At 42.8% G+C, this 12,342-nt stretch overlaps 1 protein-coding gene across 1 annotated transcript in view; it reads right to left on the minus strand.

Annotated features, from left to right (window-relative positions):
• The window catches only part of LOC139694162 (homeobox protein Nkx-6.1-like), a 158,861-nt gene that overhangs the window by 60,020 nt on the left and 86,499 nt on the right, over window positions 1-12,342 (minus strand). Inside the window, exon 3 of the mRNA XM_071592591.1 lies at window positions 6,888-7,066. Within this exon, the coding sequence (XP_071448692.1) occupies window positions 6,888-7,066 (179 nt within the window). The remainder of the gene's footprint in view (window positions 1-6,887; window positions 7,067-12,342) is intronic.

The raw sequence follows: 12,342 nt of genomic DNA on the forward strand, positions 1-12,342 counted from the left end.
CGAGGGATATTTGGTTCTCTTGATGGACACACGAGTATATCAAATAGTACCGCTCTTCTTCACGTGCCGAAATAAAATGGACCAAGATAAAGGAAGCAAATCATATAACTTGATTGTTACGGTACACATGAAGCAGGTTTTTCATATTAATTTGAGATGGGTGCAACTTTTTATAATACCTATCCATTCGTTCACTAAAATAGTGTCACGAGTATTATAATTGCTATTTTGTTACATTCACGATGTAACGAGAAGTGGCTAACTGAGGTTCTTCACGAGTTACCTCGGAATATTTAACGATATGCTTTGCCTAAAGGCTTCAAGTTGGATTACGTGTATGAGCAAAATTTGAATGGACGTATGACGCAGGTTGCAGTGGTCGTAATGGAAAATTTGTAATTTTTCACTTTAGAGGGAGTTTGGTCACTTTCCTTTGATAAATAAATAGCTTCTACTTGGTGATCTCAGTAACTGCCAACAATTCCAAAATTGAATATATAGATAGATAGAGGTATTTTTTGGGCGAAATTGAGACCAAATGGTCCCTTCTTCCATTTAACCCATCGTCGTATTCATATTATATTAGGCATTGAACTATGCCTAATAAATATATATGTAAATGAGTTGGTGTGTATGTAAAAAAAATTACTAGTGCGAATAACTTTATTTACACTGAAAAAATTCGTTGCTTGTGTATCTAATTGATAAGTGACTATTTCCCATACTTGAATACGTGTTCCTTAGATGGAAATAAAACCAAACCCTTTGTAATATGATTACTATTATTAGTATTCTACCTTTTAAGGTAGGATTTGGCCTTAAAGCCTATAAAATTGTGCAATAATAAATGTACTTGTAATATGTTATCCATATGGCTGATTCAAAATAAATTATAGCTATTAGACTGGATAAATAAGATGAAAAAATTAGAAAAACTAGTCTATATATTTGTATCTGAAAGTGTTATGTCCAGTTGGGAGAAATTTGCGAGTGCTTAAGTCTAAGTATTTCGTGTTAATTTTCGTCATCATACCGGATATCTTTCTTCATTATTTTGCTCCTATATTTAAATTTTCCCAACATAAGATACATTTACTGCTCATGGAAATATTGGTGGGTGCTTCTTGGAAATGAATTTGAAATGAAATTATAATTAACCAATTTGAAAGGCGATCCTTAATCGGATTATTATCCATGAAATCATAAAGTGCTCCCTTCCAAAACTTCAGCTTCCGATGTTCCTGCTGAGCCCCACTCCGAGACTCCCTTTATCCCCAAGACTGGAATGACACCAAGGGGCTGATTTAATTTCCTCTTCAACGGTCCGTGAAATAAATCTGGAATACTCTTCCCCGCTCGGTCATCACGCCTCCGGAATATTAAGATTCGCAAATCGGAATGCATAATAGTCTCCATTACCGTAATCTTCGCTGGAGATAGCATCTTGGATGGCACGGCACGAAGCCGTGTCCCCGGCGGGGCGGGACGGGCCCTGGCCCTCTAGCCCCCCCTCTCCCCTCCCGGTGTCTCACGCGCGGCACGCTGCGCAATTCCGTATAAATCACGGCAGAGGGAGGAGCGAATGGAAACGCAGTAATTCCCGAACATAATCCCGTACCACGTTTCCCTCCCTTCATTTCTCCCTGCCACCCCTTTTAGCACCCCTGTTACTCCGCACGCGCTTGATTTAACAGGTCACGTGTCTCGTGTGAATGCTACCAAAACCCCTCCGCCGCCCCTAAAAACCTCCGCCCCTCACCTCTGAGTCGTTCCCCAACGCATCCACGGTGGGAGCGTGGTGGGGATATGTGATTCTTTGTTTTTTTTTTTAAATGTAAACCTATGTATTTTTTTATGCCGTGCAATCGAGGCACGCGATGCAGGCGAGGGTGGGGAGAGGAGGGAGGAGGCTGGGGGTAAAAACTGGGGTTGGGGGGAGGTGGTGGTGAGTGTGCCGGGAAGAGGGCTTCGAGGGAAGATGTTGAGATAGGGAAATCCGCCCTTCGGAGCCGATTAAATCCGCGGGGGGAAGGGTGTCCAATTTGCATGGCCCATTTGAGTCCCGGGGAGGGTGAAGCCACGTGGCTTTCGGGGAATCTTTGGCTGTTCGTCGAGGGCGATGCATTAATGGCACCGTTGTTGTGGCCGGTGTTGTTCCACGTGTCGCGTGCTTTATCTCCGACCCACCCCTCCCCCTCCCCCCCCCTCGCCCGCCGCCGTAATGCGAATTTAATTGAAGGCATTTGCACCCGAAGCCAGAGCCGAAGATGAGGGCGAGAGTTTTTGAGGTGCGGTTGGCGAACGTTTGCTCTCCGATTCCTCAAAATCCCATCTGCGACCAAACCGTCCCCTCGCATGCTGTTGTACCACGACTATCTGTCTCATTATCAACTTGTTTCTATTTATTTTGTTGGCTCATTCCCTAACAAATACGGTCATATTAGAAATAAGTTGTGATGAAAGGTAAATATTCATGCTTTCATCCCCTTTCCCCATATTATAAAAAAATATTATCACTTTACTCAAAGATACGTTTAAGCATATCTTTTACGAAGTTGTATTTTACATTTCACATTATTTAATCTGTTCCCCAAGCTTTATGCATTAAAATTGTTAACAGCAAAATTTGGACCAGCGTGAAAAAACGCAGCTCATGAATTAATGGGCAATATATTTTAGATACAGATTGATGTTTCAGAAATCAGTACATTGCAACGCACATTCTGTTTAGTTGTTTCGATTGTTTTATGGTTGAGGTCTTACTATGTGTCATACCAGCCAGCTCAGCTAAGGTATGTATTGTAGGATTTAATATGTAAATTCATAGAGTGATAATAGCAGCTGAGAAACTTCTAAGACGATCACTCAGAAGTGCGAGGCAGTGTAGTGTTCCCTCGAAAATAATGCCTTAGTTTCCCCAAACTCTCGGTATCACATGCAGCTATGGGGTAGAAGGAGACTCTGGTACCCCAGGAGCCTTCTTTTGCTAAACATTCCCCGGAAATAGTTACGAGTAGTCAAAGCCATCTTCCAATTCCCCTTTCCTCCTTCCCACGCCATCCTTTCTCACGTATAAAAATACTATAAGCAGGAGGGGTTCGGCCTAGAAAAAAAAACACTGTGCTCCCTCGTGTGTACCAATCTCTTCCAATGCTCCTCCCCGACCCCTCTTCCAGTCTCCATAACCCCTCCAACTCCCCCTCCTTGTCTTCCTCTTCTACTCCTTCCCCGCACCGGGGAAATTCCCCAGGGTCGCACTCTTCCTACCCTATTCCTCTTTTCCACAGCGGTTACGCCCGCAATCCCCCGATTGCCATTGGCTCCATCGGGTCTCCCTCCCCATAATCTCGCTCGCTAAAGCCCTTCTCACCCCTTCCCCGCCCTTTACTTCCCCCCTCACTCCTATTCCCCTCCCCTCCCACCCCCTCCTCCAAACCACCCCCATCCCTCCGAGCATTCTTCATTTTTTTTATATATACGTTACCACATCGAAACCCTTCCACGTTCGTCATCGATTCGATGCGACATTGTTTTTGTGTGCGGACAAATGAACTTCGGAATTCGAGTCCGGTATTCGATAGCGCGCTCCCTCTCTTTTACTTTTTGGGCGACATATCCTCGGGGTTTGATGATGTTCGAGGCCTCCTTTTGTGTGACTTGCCTCCCTCTAACGCGTTCGGGACGCACACCAAGCGCCGGCGGATAGCTTATACTATGCCATACGTGCACGTCTGTGTGTGCCGCGCGGGCCTCGTTAATTCAAGCTGATAATTTAGCACCAGCCCAGCGTGGATATCTATTTTTGAAGTTATTTTTAAAATAGGACCTTTTACCAGCGCAAAATGCAAATTTCACTCTAAAACAGTGCTGATTTAATATTGTCCCAATGCCACCACGTACATACATACATCCTCTCTAATTGATAATTTTAAATTATGTCATAGTTTTTTATAGGAACATTCTTCATTCGTGTTTCCCGTATTTTAATATTCAGTTAGCCGCTTGCCGCATTGTATTTTTTATGCGAAATAAAATGCAAAGTATCTTTGAGGAGAATGACAATAGTTAGACATCGCCAATCGACCACTTATCTGGTATTTATGCGCCGGAAAGTAATGCCGTTAAATTCAAGGAATAATTTCAAAATCCTCCATATTTTACCTATCTGACGGGTTATGATATACATGTAAGTATGAATGCCATCCGACCCGACGGTATTTCAGATGTTATTTGAGGGGCCTTGTACGGTGAAGGCGTTTGCGGGTGATACCCATATTACCCCACGCGGTCAAAGTGAGACAACTTTTGAAGGGATATGCATGCTTATTAGGAGTAGTATGTGTCGCGTATTTGAGTCCGTATAAAATTCCCATAGTGTCCCATTCCTCTTTGCTTCGCTCCCTCACATCGCCTCAACTCCCCCCCCCCGTCTACCCCCAATTCCCCCGAACGACTTCCCTCCCTTTTGACTCCTCTCTCGGAGCCTTTCTTCCCTTCCGCCCCCCTCTTCCCCATCTCCCTCCCCCACTCACCCTCGGTCGCAAACGGACTTCGACGCGAAAGGGCTTTTCATATGCAAAGCCCTATTTGAGGCTAGCCAACCCTCCTCCTCCCCCCTCTCGACAACACACCCTCGCTCAACCCACCAAGTCACCTTCCCTCCACCCCCCCCTCCCCTCGCTTGATTAGTTTCGCCCCCCCTCGCCGCATGGCAACTGTGTGGGAGGGGCGAGTGCAGATCGCATGCATGTACGCAATGGAAGCGGCCCTCCTCTCACTTCTAGGACGACTCGTGGGGTGGGCACGATGGGGGTGTGGGCAAGGATGTTGGGAGCATATGTACTGGGGAGCGCACGAGGGGACTTGTATGCGTGTGTGTGTGTGTGTGTGTGCGTGTGGTGGGAATGGCGAATACTTGGGGAGAGAAAGAGGGGGGACTTTTGAAAAGGGTAAGGGGGTGGAGAGTGGTTGCGAAAAGGATCGAGGGTGTGCGTGTGTGTGTGTGTATGTGCGTAGGGGCTCCAAGGGATGAGGGCGGATGATGATGGCTCGAGAGGGATGGAGGAGGGTGAGGAGGAGCAAGAATCGGTCGATGGGCTCTCAAAGAGCGGTGGGATATCGGAAGCCAAAGGAATGGGATGGGCTTGGAGGAGCCGACCGACAAATGTTGCTGAGGAGGAAAGTGTTTCAAAATGTATTTGAGTGATCTCCTTAGCTTTGCTTACTACACACAAAAACGTATGCACTCAAAAAGTCATTACATTTCAGAGCCATAGTATTATTTACCTAAAGTAATATTTAATTTTTACCGAATGTGGTGTATCAATTTGATTTCTAATGACTATTGATGAAGAGAAAGTAAATTAAAAAATACAGAATTGAGAGATGGTCGAGGGGGATACTTTGTGGAAATCCGTTTGCAAAGCACGATGAAAGAATCAAAGATTTGGCGTTTCCACAGGAAATATTTTTCACTAGACTTTGCATTTCCACGGGAAACACTTTCCAGTGGAAATGGAAAGCCTTTGATTCTTTCTTCAAGTTTTATAAATGATACAGTTTTATGAGTGAGAAATAGGGCAGAGACCGTTCAACTCTTGAAAAGTGCGGGGCTAACTGTTAAAACCAATTAGAGTGCTCAAACCCCACACATTGTCGTAGTATCCAGATCAAGTCAAAGGTAAAGGATTCTTATGCGATAACTGTAAGTTGGTTATTTTTAGCGGAGTCATCATAAGTTTTATAATAATTAAATTCTTAAATATTAATTTTCCCCGCGTAAGCAATATTTTACGCATCAAAATGATATGGGTTTCATGCATTACTTTTTCATTAACTTTTTTTCTTCTTGATAGCTTTAATAATTTCCGGGAAATTTCCTTCTCATTTCAAACATAGGTATTATTCATTGGAGAGGACTGGTTTCTTAAATCCCCCCTCCCAAACGATCTCATGGGTTGTCATGTAGATTTTAAACTGGCTCTTGGATGTGGTCCAGTGGAATAACCTTGGACCTCAATTTTATTTTAGGTTGACGGGATGGATATTGTCACACGGTTCACTTTAACTTCTCTCGTCCTGGATGGGCAAATGAGCGTGCCAGACAATATGTGGAGAGCGCGGAGGAGTACATTTTGACCGAGCGAGAATGAATTTGAAAGCCGAAGACGCCGTAGGTCAACAGTAATGAATCATAAATATACTATATTCGAAAGAAATGTTTTATTCAGTAAACATTTTTTAATATAGGATTACAGAACGTTACTTCGACCGAAGAGAAACGTACGGATAGGATGAGCCTGCCCAAAGATTTCAGCCGAAGCAGTTATGCCACTCATAAATCTCCGAGAAATAATCATTTGCTGCTGGGAGTGTCTGGCGCCTCGGTTTATCCTTCGAAATATTCGAAGCCCAGCCTCCTTGACGTCGAAATAATTTGTAAAGAATGATTGACGGTCGACTTTAGAACCAAACTTACAGTTTATGAGTAAAAAAGTAACCTCACCGGCAGAAAGAGGGGAAAAATAGAAGTAAAATACATATTATTGGCCAAGGAGCTAATCATTTAATGTTTGGAAATGCATTACGCCGACTATTATTTCCTGTGAAATCCAGGTAAACCAAATGGATTGGTGGAAATGGTGGGACATGCGTCCACAAACTGTAAATGACAATTTGCGTTCGTTCACGACCACGATTCTGACCCAGGGAGGCGTTAAGCGCAATCCTTTCCCAGTTTCGATCGTCGTCATCCAATTTCCGTTTCGGACCTAGGATCGTGCCGTTCCCTTAAATTCCGTCCGGACTCATCGCGACAAAACAATTAGCACGTGTCCTAAATGTCACTGCGGACGGATGCCGGCCAAAGTCAGGCCTTTGCGACTCACCTTCACTTGCGACTCGGTCATGCCCAGGGCGTAGGCCAGCTTTGCCCTCTCGGGTCCCGCGAGGTACTTGGTCTGCTCGAAGGTCTTCTCGAGGGCGAAGATCTGCTGGCCGCTGAAGGTGGGCCGCGTGTGCTTCTTCTTGCCGTCCTTGTCCATCGGGGTCATGTTGGCGTGGCCCACTGCGGGGAAGGATGGGATGCGGATGTCTGTGCGTCAATTAGGATGGAAGATCTCGGAGGGGCGAGGGGGAAGTGAGTGACTGGCGGGTGGTGCTTATCGATAGTCGCACACAAAAAGAGCCCACGGTAACATCGGAAAGGCGACCCGGCCTGCTTTCCCCGCGAGGGGAAGTCGATGCAATCAATCCCTAAGAATATCTCCACTCCACTGTTTGCGACTCTTGGATGCGTGGTCGAATTTCATAAATCGAACCAGCGAATGAACGGGGAACTATTATTATTAAGTGAATGCATGCAGCAAGCAATTTTATTTTCTCATTTTTTTCCCCAAAAGTGGAAATGATAAAAAGAAAAAGACATTCCTTCACAAAAATGAGAAAGCCGGTTAGTTACCCTTTCCGATGATGTAGACTCTTATTCCATGCTTTAGTTGCCAGAATAGCTCAGACTTTTACTTATTTCCCCAAGTTTAATGGATGCAAATAAGTATGCGTGATACACATGTACAAATGCAATGAATAAAATACAGCAATTACTCTTGAGAGAAATGATAAATTGGCTCTTCAAAACTAGATTAATTGAATCTTGAAACAATTCCATGTAAGAAGCAATATTTTCCCATACTACTTTGATTAAATATGTTGCATGTTTGTTATTGAAAGGTTCTTTTAAACAGTTTAAGAAACAGGCATGTGAACTGATGGAAAACGACGAAATTGGAGTACAGTTATGCATCGGGGAAAATCTCAGAGGTTAATAAAAAGGCCAAAATCCCTATTTTCCAGGAATAAATGGCTTGCCATTTAGAGAAATCCAATTTAATATAATGGTAATATAAACTATAATAACCTTGAACAAAGGCTAACACACAACCACAATTTTCAACTCGAAGATGGATTTGACAGGTGATTATAGATCTGACCTAATACTTAGTACAAACACATATGAAATTCACACATAGCAGGGTTTGAGAGGTCAGATCCTTTCCCTAAGTCACCTATGGCTATCCGGGATGATCTGGAACCCGAAAAATCACCCCCATGGGTACAGGTAAGGTTGCCCAGAGACGTGCACGGGATTCGAACCCGGGCCCTCCAGTTAGTAGTCCAAAACACTAACCCCTCGAATAACACGTCCTCAATTTCTAATCAAAGAGGAGTTATTTTGCACACATCATTTCAAATTTTACAAAAATGTTTTGTTTAAAGCCAAATTACAACTCCGTTAAATTGAGTAGGAAATAGCTTTAGATGCTAATAAAAAAAATGAGAATATTGCTATTGAATTTGAAACATTGCTGCTTTTCCCATCAATTCATTTGAGAAAACTTATCACCCAAATCAGTTTTGTCTTAAAATTTCACTATCACATCATGTTATGTCCTGCATTGTTTAGAGGATGTTAATTCATTAGCGATTAAATGACATGCACAACTTCCTATACCACAAGCATGACCACAAAAGCAAAATAATTATCATTAATGAGTAAAACAATTGTGCCTGTCGTGATTTCTGTGACCTTAGCTTAATGATGAGGATTGAACTAATGAAAAATATAATAATTAAATTTTCTACTTACTGCCGAAGAAAACTGCAAGGAAAGAGTATGGAGATGTAAAAAAATTTAAAATTTCACTTTATTGGAACATAGTATTTCAATCTTTCATTATCGTAAAGTACTGACGTAGATAAAATTTATTGAATAATTTTTAAAAATTTTATCGTTAAAATCTTTCCAAATCCATTCGTCAGAGAGAATCATAGGCATGGAAGATAAGAGTAATACCATAATTTGATAGAAGACGTTAATTCAAGTGTAAACATTTGATAAAGCTTTAATCACGTGTCATCTTTAAGAGAAGGTATCGAATTACAGATTGACATATGCGGCTTTGAATGCACATGGCATTTGTAGCAAGATGCAATAATTATTGTTTCCTGAGATCCACGGACAGGCATACATCAAGGGAAAGACATGAAGGGCCTATTGAACATCGATTTCTGGAGGGTGCACGATACATTCTACGGTTGTACCTATTGGTAACGAAAATTTAACCAACCGTCAAATATTATTTCCGTCGATAATTTTCACAGTTTATATCGTACAGTGTCGTTCATTTAAAAAATATTACTGCATCTAAACTATGTCCCTCAGTTGAAAATATACCTATTTATGCAATAGGGTGTCTCCATGATACTGTGCGTATGTCAGCCAACAGCATTTGGCTTAAGAAACGATTTTTTGGTATGGCGAAACTATCCTTTAGGTACCAGCGACGTTTGAAGTGCTCCGTTTACATTCAAAATGTTTAGCGCTCCATTACACAAGCGCGTTAATGTGCATTACATTTGAATCGGCTCCACTCTTATTTTCGTAGGGTAGCGAAAGGGAGCACCGTTACCAGACTGTGAGGGAAAAGAAGCCTTCTAATAAAGCTAGGCACCTAGAACATCTTGCAAAATGATGACGAGGCGCGATGGGGGGCAGGGTCCGGCGCGGGCCGCGGAGGACGTGCCTCGGTTTCGATAGCGCACCCCGCCGACCCCCCTCCCCATTATCCCCTTAACCCCACCCCACCTCGCTCTGCCTACGCGCCCCCCCCCCTCCCTCTCCGCGCTGCCCGGAAAAGAAAAGAGCAGGGAAATAGTATTGCGTGGGGATGGGGGGCAGGGGGTGCGATGTGCAGAGTGAGGATAAGGTGGGGGGGATGGAGTGTGATGAGGCGGGGCGGCAAAGCGATAAAGATTGCCCTTTCGTCGGGAAGATTAGGAGTGGAGGAGAGACGCACCTGAACTCATCTCCGGGGGATTCCTGCCCCCTCCCCACCCATCACGAGCCTTTCTCTCCCTCGAAAAACCTTAAAACCTCCCCCTTCCGCCCCTGACCCTTTCCCGCACACGTCTCAATCCCTTCGTTCCTCGCAAGCACGCACCCTCTCTTCCCTTCTCCCACACTTCAATTCTTTCTCTAAAATGATCCGAGCGAGAACACTTCCCAACAAACTTTTGCCCTAAATAAAGTTAGCAACAGGAACTTATTGGGTCCGGAATGAGTAGGGGCATCGGGTAGGGATACGGTAAGAAACAGAATAAGAAAGTGAAGTAGTATGTACGTGTGCTATTAGTGGCTGGAAAATATGTTGTCCAACATTTCAACAGATTTTGTAATTTGTTTTAGTTTACAATGTCAATTTCCTTGCGTATTCACCCAAAGCTGCGAAAAAAATAAATATGGGCAGGCAGTACTACTGTTTCCTCTGAGGACGAAGAAGCTAAATTCCTTCGAAATTATAAAGAAATAACGTGCGAGTGTTCTTAGTATTGTTTGTTGTTGCCAAGTTTTTTTATTCAGCACTTCCGTATTACTTAGAAGAAATCATCTATGCATAAATATATCATTTAATTCGAAGGTGTCAATTGTAAGAACCCATTTTGTATGAGATTATGATGAAACTTCCCATTTCAAACAATCCCATGAATTTAATGTATTGATGACCAGTGTGCACATTTAATGTTACGAATATGGTCGGATAAAATTTTGAAAAACATTTAAAATTCTCTTAAGTTGGTGAATGATAGCAGAGATTTTCCTTTCGGTGATTTTCTTTAAACTTCACTTAAATTTATGGGAAAAATAAAATTTGATGCCCCTAAAGGCCTTCCTGAAATTATATACCCCTCCGAAAGTCGATGATTGATGCATTGAATTCGAAGTATTGATAACCAGTGTGCATTTGTGCAGTGACTACGAAAGTCGAAGTATTTTGCCCTAATTGCAACGATTAATATTTATTGTAATTCTTCATTAAATTATTGGGAGAAATTCAGGCTTGATACAAAATGTTTGAAAACTAAATGTCACTGTGAGTGATTTCATTTGTGCATATCAAGCATCTCAAGGGCATTCCGGATTTTAAATATTTGACATAACTTTTTTTTAGACGTTCTCATGAATTTGACTCGAAGAATACAGGTTGAGATTACCCCCACATAATAAACAAATACTTTTAACACGCCGTCCCGGTTTATTCTCAAAACGGAGCCATTTTTATTCGCAAGGCAGTCGTATCTTGTCACGCCGTCTCGTATTTATAAATCTCCTTCATTCGGGGATTTTATTAGAGGCCATATTTTCCGTGGATGTGACGCTTAGCCGTACTGTTTGATAGACCCCTCCTGCGCCCCCCCCCCCCCACCCTCGACGACCGTGACTCCGACCGAAGAATAGGACGCGACCAGAATGGGGAGGGAGGTCTCAGACGGACTGTGAAAACTCACATAAAAAGGCAAAAATTCAAAAAAGTCAGGAGTTATGGCTGGTTTCTAAGAAACCGACGTCTCTCGGTTTTATTATTTCGACCGTATCCGGTGACATGGAAAATGCTGTCTTCTTCCCCATATTTACACTTCTGTTAAAGGGGAAAAAAATACGCCCTCGCTGCCATAAAGAGGAGAGGGCTGTCTTTTCTTTAATGCCACTTTACACTGGATGTGTTATCACCTCGAAAAGAAAGCGTGGAAAATTAGATTCCTTCTCGATGATACTCTTCATTCAAATTTTTCAAGAAGAGACTTCTTCTTTTACAAGGTACTTTGCGGATGAGGAGAGAATATTACTGCGTCTTATTGCTTCGAGTGGACATTGCTTCGGTTTTAAAAGGCACGCTGGGTGGTGGATGTTTTGTTTATGAGTTTGAAATAACCCCATGGACAAAATCTCATTTCACGGGAGGCTTTGTGTCGGAGCAGGCCATGGAATAGCCAAGTGGCCACTTTTGGATGCTACAATTTCGATTACTTATTACGGAGTCGAGGGAACTAATGGCTTTTGAGTGTTCCAGGGGGGAACTTGAGGAGGACAAAACAGTTGAATGTGCGACATGACGTCGACTTCTACAAGCGCAGCCTTTTTTTTGGGCGAATTTTTACGGTCAAGGATTTGAAAAAAATGTATATATTTGGAAAGTGTTGGAAATACGGATAATAATTAACAGAGGTGGATAAATTCACACTCGCACAAAAAATTGGGACAAGAACTCTATTAAAGAGTAAAGATCCACATGTCTCTGAAAATGTGATTTTATTTACCAGCGAATGAAGAAAAAACATTTTCCGCCCGTCGCAGGCCATAGGTCTCGCGGTTTGGAATTTCTCGAATGCCGTCGAATGACCAAAAACGGTCGATTTAAATGTCCACCACTTGGCAGACAGTTTCCGTTCGCACTTGTAATTCCACCCCAACAATTCCTGTCAACATTTAGGACGATTCATGGAGAA

Source organism: Hetaerina americana, unplaced genomic scaffold, assembly GCF_022747635.1.
Source record: "Hetaerina americana unplaced genomic scaffold, ioHetAmer1.1.p SCAF_5, whole genome shotgun sequence".
Lineage (NCBI taxonomy): Eukaryota > Metazoa > Arthropoda > Insecta > Odonata > Calopterygidae > Hetaerina > Hetaerina americana.